General features: G+C 42.4%; 1 protein-coding gene across 50 annotated transcripts in view; it reads right to left on the bottom strand.

The window, feature by feature from the left end:
• The window catches only part of PCM1 (pericentriolar material 1), a 101,353-nt gene that overhangs the window by 71,682 nt on the left and 17,280 nt on the right, over window positions 1-12,391 (bottom strand). For 30 of the 50 annotated variants that reach the window (XM_056803417.1, XM_056803441.1, XM_056803416.1 and 27 more), the window contains 2 exons: window positions 11,795-11,983; window positions 3,094-3,271 (listed from right to left, as the gene is read on the bottom strand). In XM_056803417.1, the coding sequence (XP_056659395.1) occupies window positions 3,094-3,271; window positions 11,795-11,983 (367 nt within the window). The remainder of the gene's footprint in view (window positions 1-3,093; window positions 3,272-11,794; window positions 11,984-12,391) is intronic. The other 20 variants (XM_056803446.1, XM_056803462.1, XM_056803447.1 and 17 more) reach the window with 1 other exon arrangement.

Here is a 12,391-nt window from a genome sequence, read left to right as displayed (position 1 = left end):
AAATACACAATGTGTATTTTGTGATTTTATTTTGCTTTTTAAATCAGAGATAAGCATCTTAAAATTTTTTTCTACTCTAGGACTATAGAATCATAGGATCAGGAAACAAAAAGGCCCCAGAGACCATTGTGAATTTTAAAATTATTCCACCCTACTCAGACAGTGCTTTAGGGGAAGATAAAGTTGTAAACTCCTGATTGAACAATGAAGGTACTTAACTCATACCTTATAGTGAAGCTAGAACTTTAAGCTAAGTCTATTTTTAGATCTAATACAAAAAGGAGTTATGTACCTATAAAGGTTAAATTAATCACAAAAAGGTCAAGTAACTCACAAAAGGTGAACTTAACAAAGAAGTGTGAAGTTCTCTCTCTCTCTCTCTCTCTCTCTCTCTCTCTCTCTCTCTCTCTCTCTCTCTCTCTCTCTCTCTCTCCCCACACCTGAAAGACACTATTTTCTTATTGGTTCTCCTCCTACAAGTCTGACCATTCCTTCTCTGTCTCTTTTGCTGGACCATCCTCCAGATCATGCCTCTAACATTGCCATCCCTCAGGGTTCTGTCCCAAACCCCGCCCCCCCCCTTTAGATTATTTCACTTGGTTCACTGGCTCCCATGGACTTAGTCATCATGTTTATGCTGATGATCCTTAGATGTATTTCTATAGTTCCAACCTTCTTGAATAATTTCTATAACATGGGCACTGTACCTCCAGAAGCTCAGGCAAACTATTATCAGGGAAATTCCTTTGCTCCCTTACATCCTCATGACTCCTAGCCTAAAACATCCAACGACCTCTATAGGACCCTGACATGATTGTCCTCCTTTAGATTTAAGATGGACAGAGAGATGCACCTCCAGGCTACACCTCGATCCTATCAGGCTAAATCTCAGACATCTGTCTGTTCCCTAAAACTAAGGAATCTTTATGAGGGTCATTCCCCATGTCTCCAGGCAGACCCCAGTCAGATAACCAAACCCCTGACTGAATTTCAGGCCAAGGGTTTACCACTCTAGAGTCCTGTCCACACCATGACACAGCATCTGTTGTAGTGTATAAAATCCCCAGAATTGATGGGTTCTGGGAGCAGCTTTCCATCTTGCTGTTCCACCTTGCTATCCTCCTGGCCATTCTCAACATTACTTTCCTAAATTAATAAATTTCTCTTTTTGTTTTTAAGCTAAGTTTTGGAGTCTTGCATTCTTGCACAAGGTATCCTTCCCGAACCCCAGGGGTACACATCTGAACCCCATAACATCTAGTCCTTTATGTCCAACTGCCTAATGGAAATCTCAAATTGGATGCCCAGTAGATATCTTAAACTCAACATGTCCAAAACAGAACTCATTCTCTTCCCCACTAACCACCCCCCCCATCCTATTACTATAGAGTGCAAATCCTAGTCCCCCAGAATCACAACTTGTATGCCATCCTGGAATTCCCACTCTTTCTCATCCCCTCTATCAGATCAGTTATCAAATCATTTAGAATATGCCCTCTTCTCTACTCTGGCACCGAGTGTTGTATTTTCATTAAAATCCAAGATTTAAAATTTTGTTCAAGAAAAATTTTAAGGAAAAAAGCTTGCAAACTCCTTGATTCAGAAAATGAACTGTTTGGAGAAAAGATACCTACAGAAACCTACACTGCATTAAGAAGATCCAGAATGAACTTTTGGGTACAATTGATGGAACTGAAGGGGGTCAAACATTTATTTTGAATGTACACTCTTATGCCAAAGGGTACTGCCCCTTAATTGGCTTTTTGTCAATGCACCTAGCAAACGTTAGTTTTGCTCTCTCTCTCTTCTATTTCCCTCTTATCTCTTACTATTGCAGTTTCCTCTTAGAAGGTGCAATATTGTATGCACCTGTAGTTAGAAAATTTTTAGAGGTACAAGATGATTACGCCAAATGATCAATTGGGGAAGACTAGTCTCCCAAATGATCACGGAGGATTGTGAAGATGGGATTAACTCTCCCCTGCCCATTTTTTAGATTTAATCACCAGAATCATATACACCCCCCTTATCCTTAAGTGGGAGAGGCCTGTGACCCATATGTGTGAAAGTAGATGATGAATCAGAACTGACTAACTGCCCCCTGGGCAGTCCTAAGCAAAGCTTGAGCTATAATTGGTCCATGTAAAATGGAAGGAAGGCCCAGGAAGTGACGACAAGGAAGGGTCTTTAAAAATGCCAAGAACTTCCTGTGAGGAGGTCTTCACCTTCAACTTGACCTTGGAGGAGCTCTGGCTGAGGACTGCTTCTATCAGAACTACCACTGGGTGAGTGGGAAAGGCTGCCTCCTTTCCTGGATCTTCTGGAGGGACGAGCCTCAGGAGAGGCCTCCCCTCTTGAGAAAGGCTTCCTTCCCAGGGCCTTGGCTCAAGGCTGAGGCCCCTCTGACTGAGGACTAATGAGCCCTGCCTGGGTGGAGCCCTGGCTGGGAGCCAAATACTTAAGTGTGTCAGGTGAGATATCTTACCCTATCCTCTCTCTGATTTCTTCCTTTCACTTTTTCTCCTTTTGTAAGTCAATTGCCATAAAATTCCTGGAGACCAAACTCTACATAATCTAGTCCAACCCCTTCCATTCTGCCCCTTACAACTGCCACCACTCTGGTATAGGCCCTTTGTCAAAGACAGAGAAATCTGAAATACTTAATGGGGGTGGGGAATAAGGAAAATGAATAGCATCTGTTTTTTGGAGTTGAATCACCTGATATAATGACCTAACACCTGAGGATAAATCTATGACATCACATACACTGACCACTTGGTTCAGTCCCAAGGAGTTTTTAATTTGCCTTAGCTAAGGACAGCTGGTAAGTACACAAGCCAGGAACAGGAGCACCAAGCATCTTATCCGTACAATAAGGCACACCAGTTGAAGCACAGCCTATGGCTTTCTAATTCTGAGGCATTCAGTGGCCTGCCAGAAGGCCTACTGTCTAGAAGGATCAGAGATACCCTTTCTGTATAAACAGAAAGAAGCAGAGTGTTGACCCAGGAAGCTGGGCCCAGGTCTAGCACCCAGTGGGAGGGGTCAATCCAACAGTGATGTCTCCAACACTGTGACTCTCCCCCAGCTTACCAGAATCATCCATCACGGCAATGGCTTGTTCAGCCTTGTGCTGCAGAGCCAGGAGGGCAGCTTGCCTTCCTTGTAAAGCTCTCAATTGCTCCTGCTGTTGTAACATTCTTTTTAACAAATCATGTTGTTTCTTCAAGTTTTCCAACTCTTCCCTTGGCTCCTGCTGGGGATCTCTGGCCTAAGGAATAAATCAAATCATGCTTGAGTTGGAGTTATCAAATCCTTTGACTATGTCCCCCAGACACCCACACAAATCTTTAAACACTACTAGAAAGATAAACCCCTTGGAGAGAGTTCTGAATAGTCTGGAGAAAGAGTGTGATATCAGAGTGGCTACAGAAATAGAACACGGTCATGAAGGAAGGGTGAGGAGCAAAAAAGTCAATGTAAGGAGGGGACAAAGAAGAGACAATGGATACATTTAGGGGAACAGAGAACAAGAAAGAGGGCAAACATGATAAGAAGCCTACAAATGCAGCAGGGAAGGACAACAGAACTGTAGACCTGGGCAGTGCCCAAAGGCCAGATCAGGACACCTCCTCTACAGTTGGTAGCAAAAACAAAACCTCCCCAAACCCTTCAGAAATACTCCTGATCCTCCTAACCAAGGTCAGAAAGAAAAGAATTAGTTTGATGATTTTATAAGGGGAAGTTTTTTAACTCAATGACTCAATAAACTTCAGTAATTAATTTTCTCTTATAAATATAGAGGACAACCCCTGGGTTAGGGAACTAACTTAGAAACACACAATGTTCCATTTAAGGCATCTTGTAAAAATGTTAAATATAAAGCATCTTAAAGTCTACTTATGATATCTTACAGAAAATATAACAAAAAGTCAATGATAAAAAAATCCATCAAAATTTGTGCCATCAATTTCTGACTTGCATTGAATATAAGATACTTTATATTAACAGTTTTATTAGAAACTTTACCTTCAGTCAACTCTAAATTTCCACAATCCCCCCAAAGTCTGATAGATAGGGTTTCTTAAATGGATTATAATCCTTAAAGAGTTTGCAAAAGAAAATCTAAAGTTGCTCACTGAATATACCTTCTCTTTGTGAAGTCAGAACTTCATTGAATTAGTTTATGGATATGATTTGGTTCTCTGGAGAAATCAGGAAGAAGAAAAAAAATTTCACTTCTGTGCAAATGTTCCTACCAATGTCCATTTTACAAACATTTTTATCTACTTGTCAGGATTTGAAGAAATAAAATCCTGTGTAAATTTGAGTAAGGTCTTGGAAGTCCTCCTACATTCTGTACACTAGGACTACCAAAGAAAGGGAGCCTACCATTATTTGAGATCCACGATGATATTAGAAGAAAAAGTAACTTATGAAACAGATAAACTGATAATAAAAAAATCCATTGCACCCATTTTATATTGTTGGCAGGTATATTGTATCTATCTGTACTTTGGGGATATGGAAGCACCTTAACTGATAAATGTGTCAGCTCTGAACATTCCTGCTTTGTCAACAGAGCTTGAATCAGGGATGTTCTAGCACCATAATCAAAGCTGAGCCAAAGGAACAGAGAAAGGCAACAGGTTCCCTGGGCCAAATAGTGTGGCCTCTATGGCCTAACCCTCTCTGGCTTGAGTAACTTGACCACACAAACTAGCTTAGCTCCACACTCAAAATCCTATTTCCTCTCAACAGTCACTCAGTCACCCTGAATATCTCCAGTGCCTGTAGCATGTGATTTGTCTTAGAGTGGGCAAAGAAGCTTTGTGTTAGCTGGATACACGTCTTCCACACAATAGGCTGAAGGAAGAAGCTGCCACCCTCTTCCTATGCTTTTGGCTAGCACTCAGTTTCTTTCTTTCTTTTAAAAAAATTTTTAAAGTCCTCACCTTCTGCCTTGGAATCAGTACTAGGTATTGGTTCCAAGGCAAAAGAGTGGTAAGGGCTAGGCAATGGGGGTCAAGTGACTTGCCCAGGGTCACATAGCTGGGAAGTGTCCGAGGTCAGATTAGAACCCAGGATCTAACAATGTCTAGGCCTGGCTCTCAATCCACTGAGCTATCCAGCTGCCCCCTTGGTTTCTATTATGAGCTACATAACAGAAGTGAGTGAGGGGGAAACAGAGAGTAATGAGAGAAAAAAACAAAACAAAACAGAAGTCAGATCTCAAGTGCTTCATCTAAGAGTCTACACACAGATGGACACACTATTGGGGGAAATGAAGTGTGTCAGTCTTGGTGATCTCGCCATCACTGAGCATTGAAAAAAATCTACAGCCAAATGGCAGAGTGGAACACAAAGAGAGGAACTGGTAGAGCTGATTTGATGAAAAAATATCATATCTTGGGCTACAGACTATCTCATATAACAATGTTCCTAAGGATTTACCAACAATTCACCAGGAAAGAAACACAGCAAACATGCTAATGTCCTACTGCCAAGGACAAAGAGACGGACAATAAATTGGCTTAAAGAAAGCTTGTGGAGACGTGGAGAGAAGAAGCATAGCATAAACTCAAGTGTGCCTCACAATTTGGGTATTGATTCCCTAATAAGATGGGAGAGCTCCAATGGGGCAAGAACCCTGTTTGTGTCCTCAGTGCTGAACACAGTGCCTGGAACATAGTAAATGCTTACTAAATGCTTGTTGGTGATGAAAACAGAGGCAAGTCCACAGAATAAAAACCAGAGATTAGTAGAAGTTACAAAACAAACTTTTCACTACTTTCAGGGGAGTGGGTCCAACTACCTTGGAAATGGAAGCCTTTTGGAACAAGAGGAGCCTTGGGGCTCTAGGCCTGATATCATCTCCTATTTCAGTGATTCTACCCTGCCTTAGTTCCTCATCCATAATATGAATGCAAGAAGCAGTGTCCTTCAAGGGCCTTCTAAATCTGAGCCTAGGACTCTTGCCCAGAGAAGAGGCAGGAGGGGCAAATACGACTGCCATACAGGAAAAGCAGCTGGGACAGACCAAGTTGAACATGATCCTAAGGGTATCCAGGGTATAATCCTCAGACTAGTAGAAAGAGGGGAACAGACCAAAGAGGTGGGGAAAGGAAAAAAAAAGAAGAAAACACATGTTACCAACCTCTATGGGCCCACTTACCAGCAGGTTACCTATCTCCCATTACACAAAGCAGGAGGGAGAAGGGACTAAGCATTCATAGAATACCTACTACAGCAGTGCCAGGCCCTGGGACAAAAGCTTTTACAAAGTTGATCTCAATGGATCCTCACAACAATCCTGCAAGGGAGGTGCAATTGCAATTATGATCCCCACTGCACAGATGAGGAAACAGACAGAGAGAGGTGAAGTTGTAGAAAACTTAAGATTCTTGCACTTGTTTATTGATTGTTTTTAAAAAAGAAAAAGAAAGAATAAACAACTGATTTTGTAAAGGGAAATATTCCTTTTGAGGCTTTCTTCCAACATGGTGGTCTCCTTCATACTCTCAGACATCGGGATAGCTAAACCATTGGTTAATATCCCCAGGTAAGGTCTCCCAACAGGCAGGCTGATGCTGGCTCAAGCTGTTTGCCACTGTGGTTGTAATGAAGGAGAACTGGGCAGAGCTCATGGTACTGAAAGTTGGGTGGATGGCAAGGTCCTCCATGTGCCCCAGCTAGCAGCTGACCTTATATGGGAGACACCCATGCCAAGAATGTTGGAGACAGAGCCTCTTGGGAGAGATGTGACCACTTGGGGGCCTAACCTGACCCTCCAGAGGATGGGGGGGTGGTATGGTCAGGCTGGCCTACAGAGCTCCAAGAAGGAGCCCCACAAAAAAAAAAAACATTCTAGCAGTGCTACCCAATAGAAGCAGAGAGAGATGACACAGTGGTCTTAGAGTAGGCAGCCAGGCAAGCAGAAAGGGACCAAGGCTCAGAGATCTAGGTCCTGTCTCTAACCCTTTCTAGAGGGGCCTTGCACAAGTCCATCCTCCTCCTCAGGAAAAGGAATGAGTTGGACTCGATGGTTTCTAAGATCTCTTCCAGCTCTTGGCCCAGGATTCCATTAACTGAAGATCACAAAGAGGCCAATGAAGAAGTGGGGCATAGGGATGTGGCAGACTACAATACATAGCAAATAAGTAACTTCAGAGACCAGGAGTAAAAAACATTACCAAGGAGATGCCAAGAAGATAGGCTAGTCAGTGTGGCCAAAGCCAAGGTAAATAGGAGAGCAGCCCATGAGCTCCCCAGCACCCAACATCAGCTCTAGCTCCCCTGGGAAGAGGTTTGGAACAAGGTGGAGGTGGAGGTGGAGGGAATATAATCTCCATTACTGAAGGAACCACACAAAGTGAGGAGATATGTGGTGTGGTAGAGGGAAATCTGAGTTCAAGTTCTCCCCATGCCACATTCTTTGTGTATGACTATGATTTTTCTTATGCCACTGTCATTCCCTAACACCCCACTGTCTTTAGGAGTTGCTGTTATCACTTTGCTGCCTCACTCTGAATTCCCAGGTTGATAAAAGCTAAAGGCCCCTTTCAGCAGACAAAGCCTGTCTTTGAAGACTGAGTATAGGATGAGATCATCAGGCCCCTTAGCCCCAGGAAGAAGTTAGGGCAAATCTACCAGAGTAGACCTGAAGTAAGATAAAAACAAAACAAGGAGAAAAGAGTTCTAACCCTTCACAAAAAAGCACCAAAACAATCTTCAGCTATAGAAAGCTGAGCCCTTCTGGGCCTCCCTCCCAAGCTGGAGCAAGGCTGTGCTGATCCAGAGATCTAAGAGGTCAAGAGCCAGCAGGGGGCCTGAAAAATGCCCAGAGGATCTTATTTGAGAGAAGAATAAACTGGAGAGGCCAAGAGAGACCAGAGAGGCTAAGGGACTCCCCCAAATCACCCTGGGTGATGAAAATCATGCTTGCAAGGATGAGGATGAAGGCCAGAGATGGCAACTGAAGAACCAAAAGCCCCTGGGCCACACTCCAGGCCTGTAAACCATTGGCCCTTCTTGCCAAGCCATAGAGGACTGGCTGACTCCTCAGTGACCAAGTAGATAATGAGATCATTATAGGAGATTATGGGATCAGCAATCCAACAAGTATTTATTGGGTAACTCCTGTGTGCAAAGCATTGGGCTAGATATCAAAAATGGTCTCTGTGGAAGGAATTCTGCAGTCCCCAAAATATATAATCTAGCTAGGGAACCCAAATGAGCCTACTAGAAACCAAAAATAATCAGAATCAATCAGGCAGGATGGAATTCAGAGCGACATTGTGTAGTATAGATTCTAAGTGTTCACGGAATTTAGATGAAGGGAAAAGCAATGGACCAAAGTTATTAGACTAAGTTTCAAGATGGTGAGGCTTGAGATAGAGAATGACTTTTCTTAGACTACTGATCAAAAACAGTGACTCATGGAGGTGTCCTAAAAAGGGACTCTAAATTCAGGACATAGTTAATCATCTTCTCCCAAAAGCTTGGTGTGAATAAAAATGCTGACAATGTTTAATGAGTTGGTACTGATGGTCATGGGTGTGCCTTGACCAAAACCAGGCCAACTTTGACCAAATGCAACCACACTGAGTTTCCCCCAACTCCTTTGGTTAGTTCTGCCAGTGAAGGATTTCATGCCATACATACATGGATTCATCACTTCTTTTGAGTTTTTATTTCTATGTCTTTTAAGAATATACTCTATGGGGGGCAGCTGGGTAGCTCAGTGGATTGAGAGCTAGCCCTAGAGATGGGAGGTCCTAGGTTCAAATCTGGCCTCAGACACTTTCCAGCTGTGTGACCCTGGGCAAGTCACTTGACCCCCATTGCCTAGCCCTTACCACTCTTCTGCCTTGGAGCCAATACACAATATTGATTCCAAGATGGAAGGTGAGGGTTTAAAAAAAAAAAAGAATATACTCTATGGAAATATAAAATGTGTAGCTCTCAAAGATTACACTTCAGTGACTACTAGAGATATTAAGCCAAGCATTCCAAGGACCTTTCAAGACTACAGTGAACCAAGATCAGTCATACTAAAGTGCAAAGGAAAGCATTGTCAGAAGTTAAAAGGCAACACCAAGAACTGAGCAATACCATATACAAAGAGATCAGAAAAGAACCTTCAGAATGACATGACAGGTGGAGTGCTGCTCCTGAACCTTGATAATGTTGTATTGGCTTCTTGACATTGGAAGGACAACGCAAAGAGCAGATTTTAAATATAAAGCCCCCAAGCTCTCCAAAAACAAAAGAGCTCATAACTTTTGCTAGAGAGACAAATTTGTCATGGGCCAAGGCAGAACAAAAGATTGGGTTCTAGACATTGGAGAAATGTAATCCTTGGAGCTGAAGCTTACTTCACCTTCCTGGATCTCTCAAACCTGTCATTAGAAGAACTATGAGTATGCCTCTAAGGCCTATAAAATATCCACAGTTTAAAACATCTGTAAAAACCCTGGTTTGTTTGTTCCTCCCATAAATCTCCAAAAGGGCCTAGAAGACTTTGAGGGAATTGATTGGGAACTAAGAGAAAAAGGAATTCTAAACATTAATACTGACATACCTAAGGGTTAAAATCAAGGCTTGACTTGGAAAAAATGGAGTTTGTTGGCTACCTCCTCTGCCATTTCCAGACTTGAAAAGCACTAAGAAGAGAAGGGATTTGCTCAAGAGCTCATGGCCAGGTGGCATCAAAGTGAAGCTCAAACAACATTCTAACCCCTATACCACAGTAATCTAAACGTGATGAATGACAAGGTAAATTTCTGGAACTCTAGGGGATCTCAAATTTTCCTTTCCTTTTTTATTGTCAGAATACTACAACATTGAAAAGGGGACCCTGGAAGGAAAGACACACAAATAATACCTTACGGAGTTAAAGAAATGGATATGAGGTGAGTCTGACATAGAGGATGTCATTTTTCTAAGGATCATAAATCATTTGGCACAGAGAGTAGTAATAAATCACTGGATTGAAATGGAAGCAAACCCAAGAATGGCAAGTTTATTTAACTAAGAGAACAGAACAGCAAGCATAAAACAATGGAACACTTGGCCTAAATCCAAATTTAGCTTTATATTTAGTTTATACTTTAGTCAAAACAACATCTGGTGAAGCACCAAAAAACCCCAGTAAATTCAACTAAGCACATGGCCTATAGATGTGTTTTGTTTTTTCAAACCCTTAACTTTGTATTAGAATCAATACTAAGTATCAATTCCAAGAAAGAATAGTGGTAAGAGCTTGGCAACCGGAGTTAAGTAACTTGCCCAGAGTCACAGAGTTAGGAAGTATCTGAGGCCAAATTTGAACTCTGGTCCTCAAAATTCCAGGCCTGGTGCTCTCTTCCCTCAGCCACCTAGCTCTTTTTTCAGAATACTATTTTTGAAGAACTGAAGGAAATGCTAAATTTGGGTTAGAATTTAGTGAAAGTCAAGCTGAATTATCTTCTGTTCACAGACCTCCTGAGATCTATTTACAGTCCACAGGCCAAGAACCTCTGTTTTCTGTTTTCCACTTATATTGGTCCCCCCTCTCCTCACATCCCAGGGTTTCTATCAAGCTAAGGAATGATGATCCTTCTCACACATCTTTTCCTTAACAACTCCAAATTCTTACAGAAATATAGCTATGCCACCAACATTACTATGGCTAAACTTTATTATTTTATCTTTACTTTAAAAGAAAAGCAATCAAAAATAGTCTTGAGCACAGAGAATGTCTTAGAAACAGGAAGTTCTGGATTCAAATCCTTCCTCATAGGGTTCCTGAGCAAATCGCTTCTTCTCTCAGGGCTTTTTAAGTCATCCAGGAGATGCCAGGACCTGCCTTGGTAGAAGAAGCTTCCTAACTTGGGAGTTTTCAATAATAATGAAATCACAGGTCTAATCCTTAGCTCTAACCCATACAAATAAAAAGGAACTACTTATCAGTGAATAAGCAGAAGTTTTACCCCAAGAAAGAAAGTCTTCTACTCTTTCTTGTCCGATATATACACATACTACCTTAAAACGAAATTACTTTCAATGGGGCTATGAGGGTAAAATATGACAAATTAATACAGAAAACATTTGTGAGAAACATCTCTGAAATCAATCTGACTGTGGAATGAGTTGAAAGAATTTTCAAGTAGCATATAAAAAAGCAGCAAAAGGGAACACTAAAACTATTTCCTTGGGGGAGTTGGGTAGCTCAGTGGATTGAGAGCCAGGCCTAGAGGTGGGAGGTCCTAGGTTCAAATCTGGCCTCAGACACTTCCCAGTTGTGTGACCCTGGGCAAGTCACTTTGGGTTACCCCACTGCCTAGCCCTTACCACTTTTTAAGGGTTTTTTAAAAATTTTAATTTAATTTAAAAAACTATTTCCTTTCAGGAAAAGGCAAGGGGAAAAAGGAGATGTGCTGGATTTTGTGTTGGCTATAGGGAATTACTAGTAAGCGAATGGGCCACATGACTGATCCCCTCCACTGTGGTCTTAACAAGCAACTCTTTTTAAGCTGTTAGAGATTTGGAAAATGTGTTCAATGTGTTCTGTATAAAGACAGGGAATTGGCTTAAGTAATTAATCTTTAGATTCATGTGAGGTGAAAAACCCTTAAAAATCCAGGTTAACAATAGTGATCATTTTAAACAGTAATTGTCACAGAAAGTGAAGAAAGAAGGCATCCACCTAGAGAGGGCCACCCCACCCCTCTTGCCCCCCAACCTCCGCCACCCATCCTGGCTTCCCAGGCTTTCCCGGGAGAGGCCCCCACAAGGGGTGCAGGGGCTGTACCTTTGCGGGTAGTCCATGTCCTTGGCTATACTTCCTATTAGGCCACATGTCCCTGTCATTCTGAGCAGGTCTGTCACCTTTCCCTTTTGGACTTGTAGGGACGTCAATGTCTGAAACCTGTTCTTGGGAAGCTGAATCCCCTAGTTTGTCCTCAATGCACGGCCGAATTCTCAGACTACAAGATGCCTCCTTTATTAAATAGTGTAGCGCATTAATTCTCTTACACACACTCCTGTTCAACACACACGTTAAAGGCAGCCTCATAAACAAGGCCCGCCCACTCACCAGCCCTCCCAGCCCATGCCCACATCCAGCCCCACCTTGCCCCACCAGGAGGGAGAAGTCACTGAAGTCCCTCCTGTTAACTGGGGCACCAGAATCATGGCTATGCTCCGAGCAGCATCCAAGGGGCCACTGCCAAGGCCATGCCTACCTGCCCAGCCCCTCGCCATCCTCATAGCTCTCCTCCTTTGTCCTTTCCTAACTGGGAACTATTGCCTGTACACACTAGCATCTCCAAAGCCTAAGTCAATGGCATCATCTTTATGAATATATCTCCACCCCAATCACAATGGGTAGAATGAATCAATTTAGAAT

The sequence above is a fragment of the Monodelphis domestica genome, chromosome 6 (assembly GCF_027887165.1).
Source record: "Monodelphis domestica isolate mMonDom1 chromosome 6, mMonDom1.pri, whole genome shotgun sequence".
NCBI classification, from domain to species: Eukaryota; Metazoa; Chordata; class Mammalia; order Didelphimorphia; family Didelphidae; genus Monodelphis; species Monodelphis domestica.
Note: the sequence above shows the minus strand (reverse complement) of the source record. Positions and strands in the feature narration are given on the sequence as shown.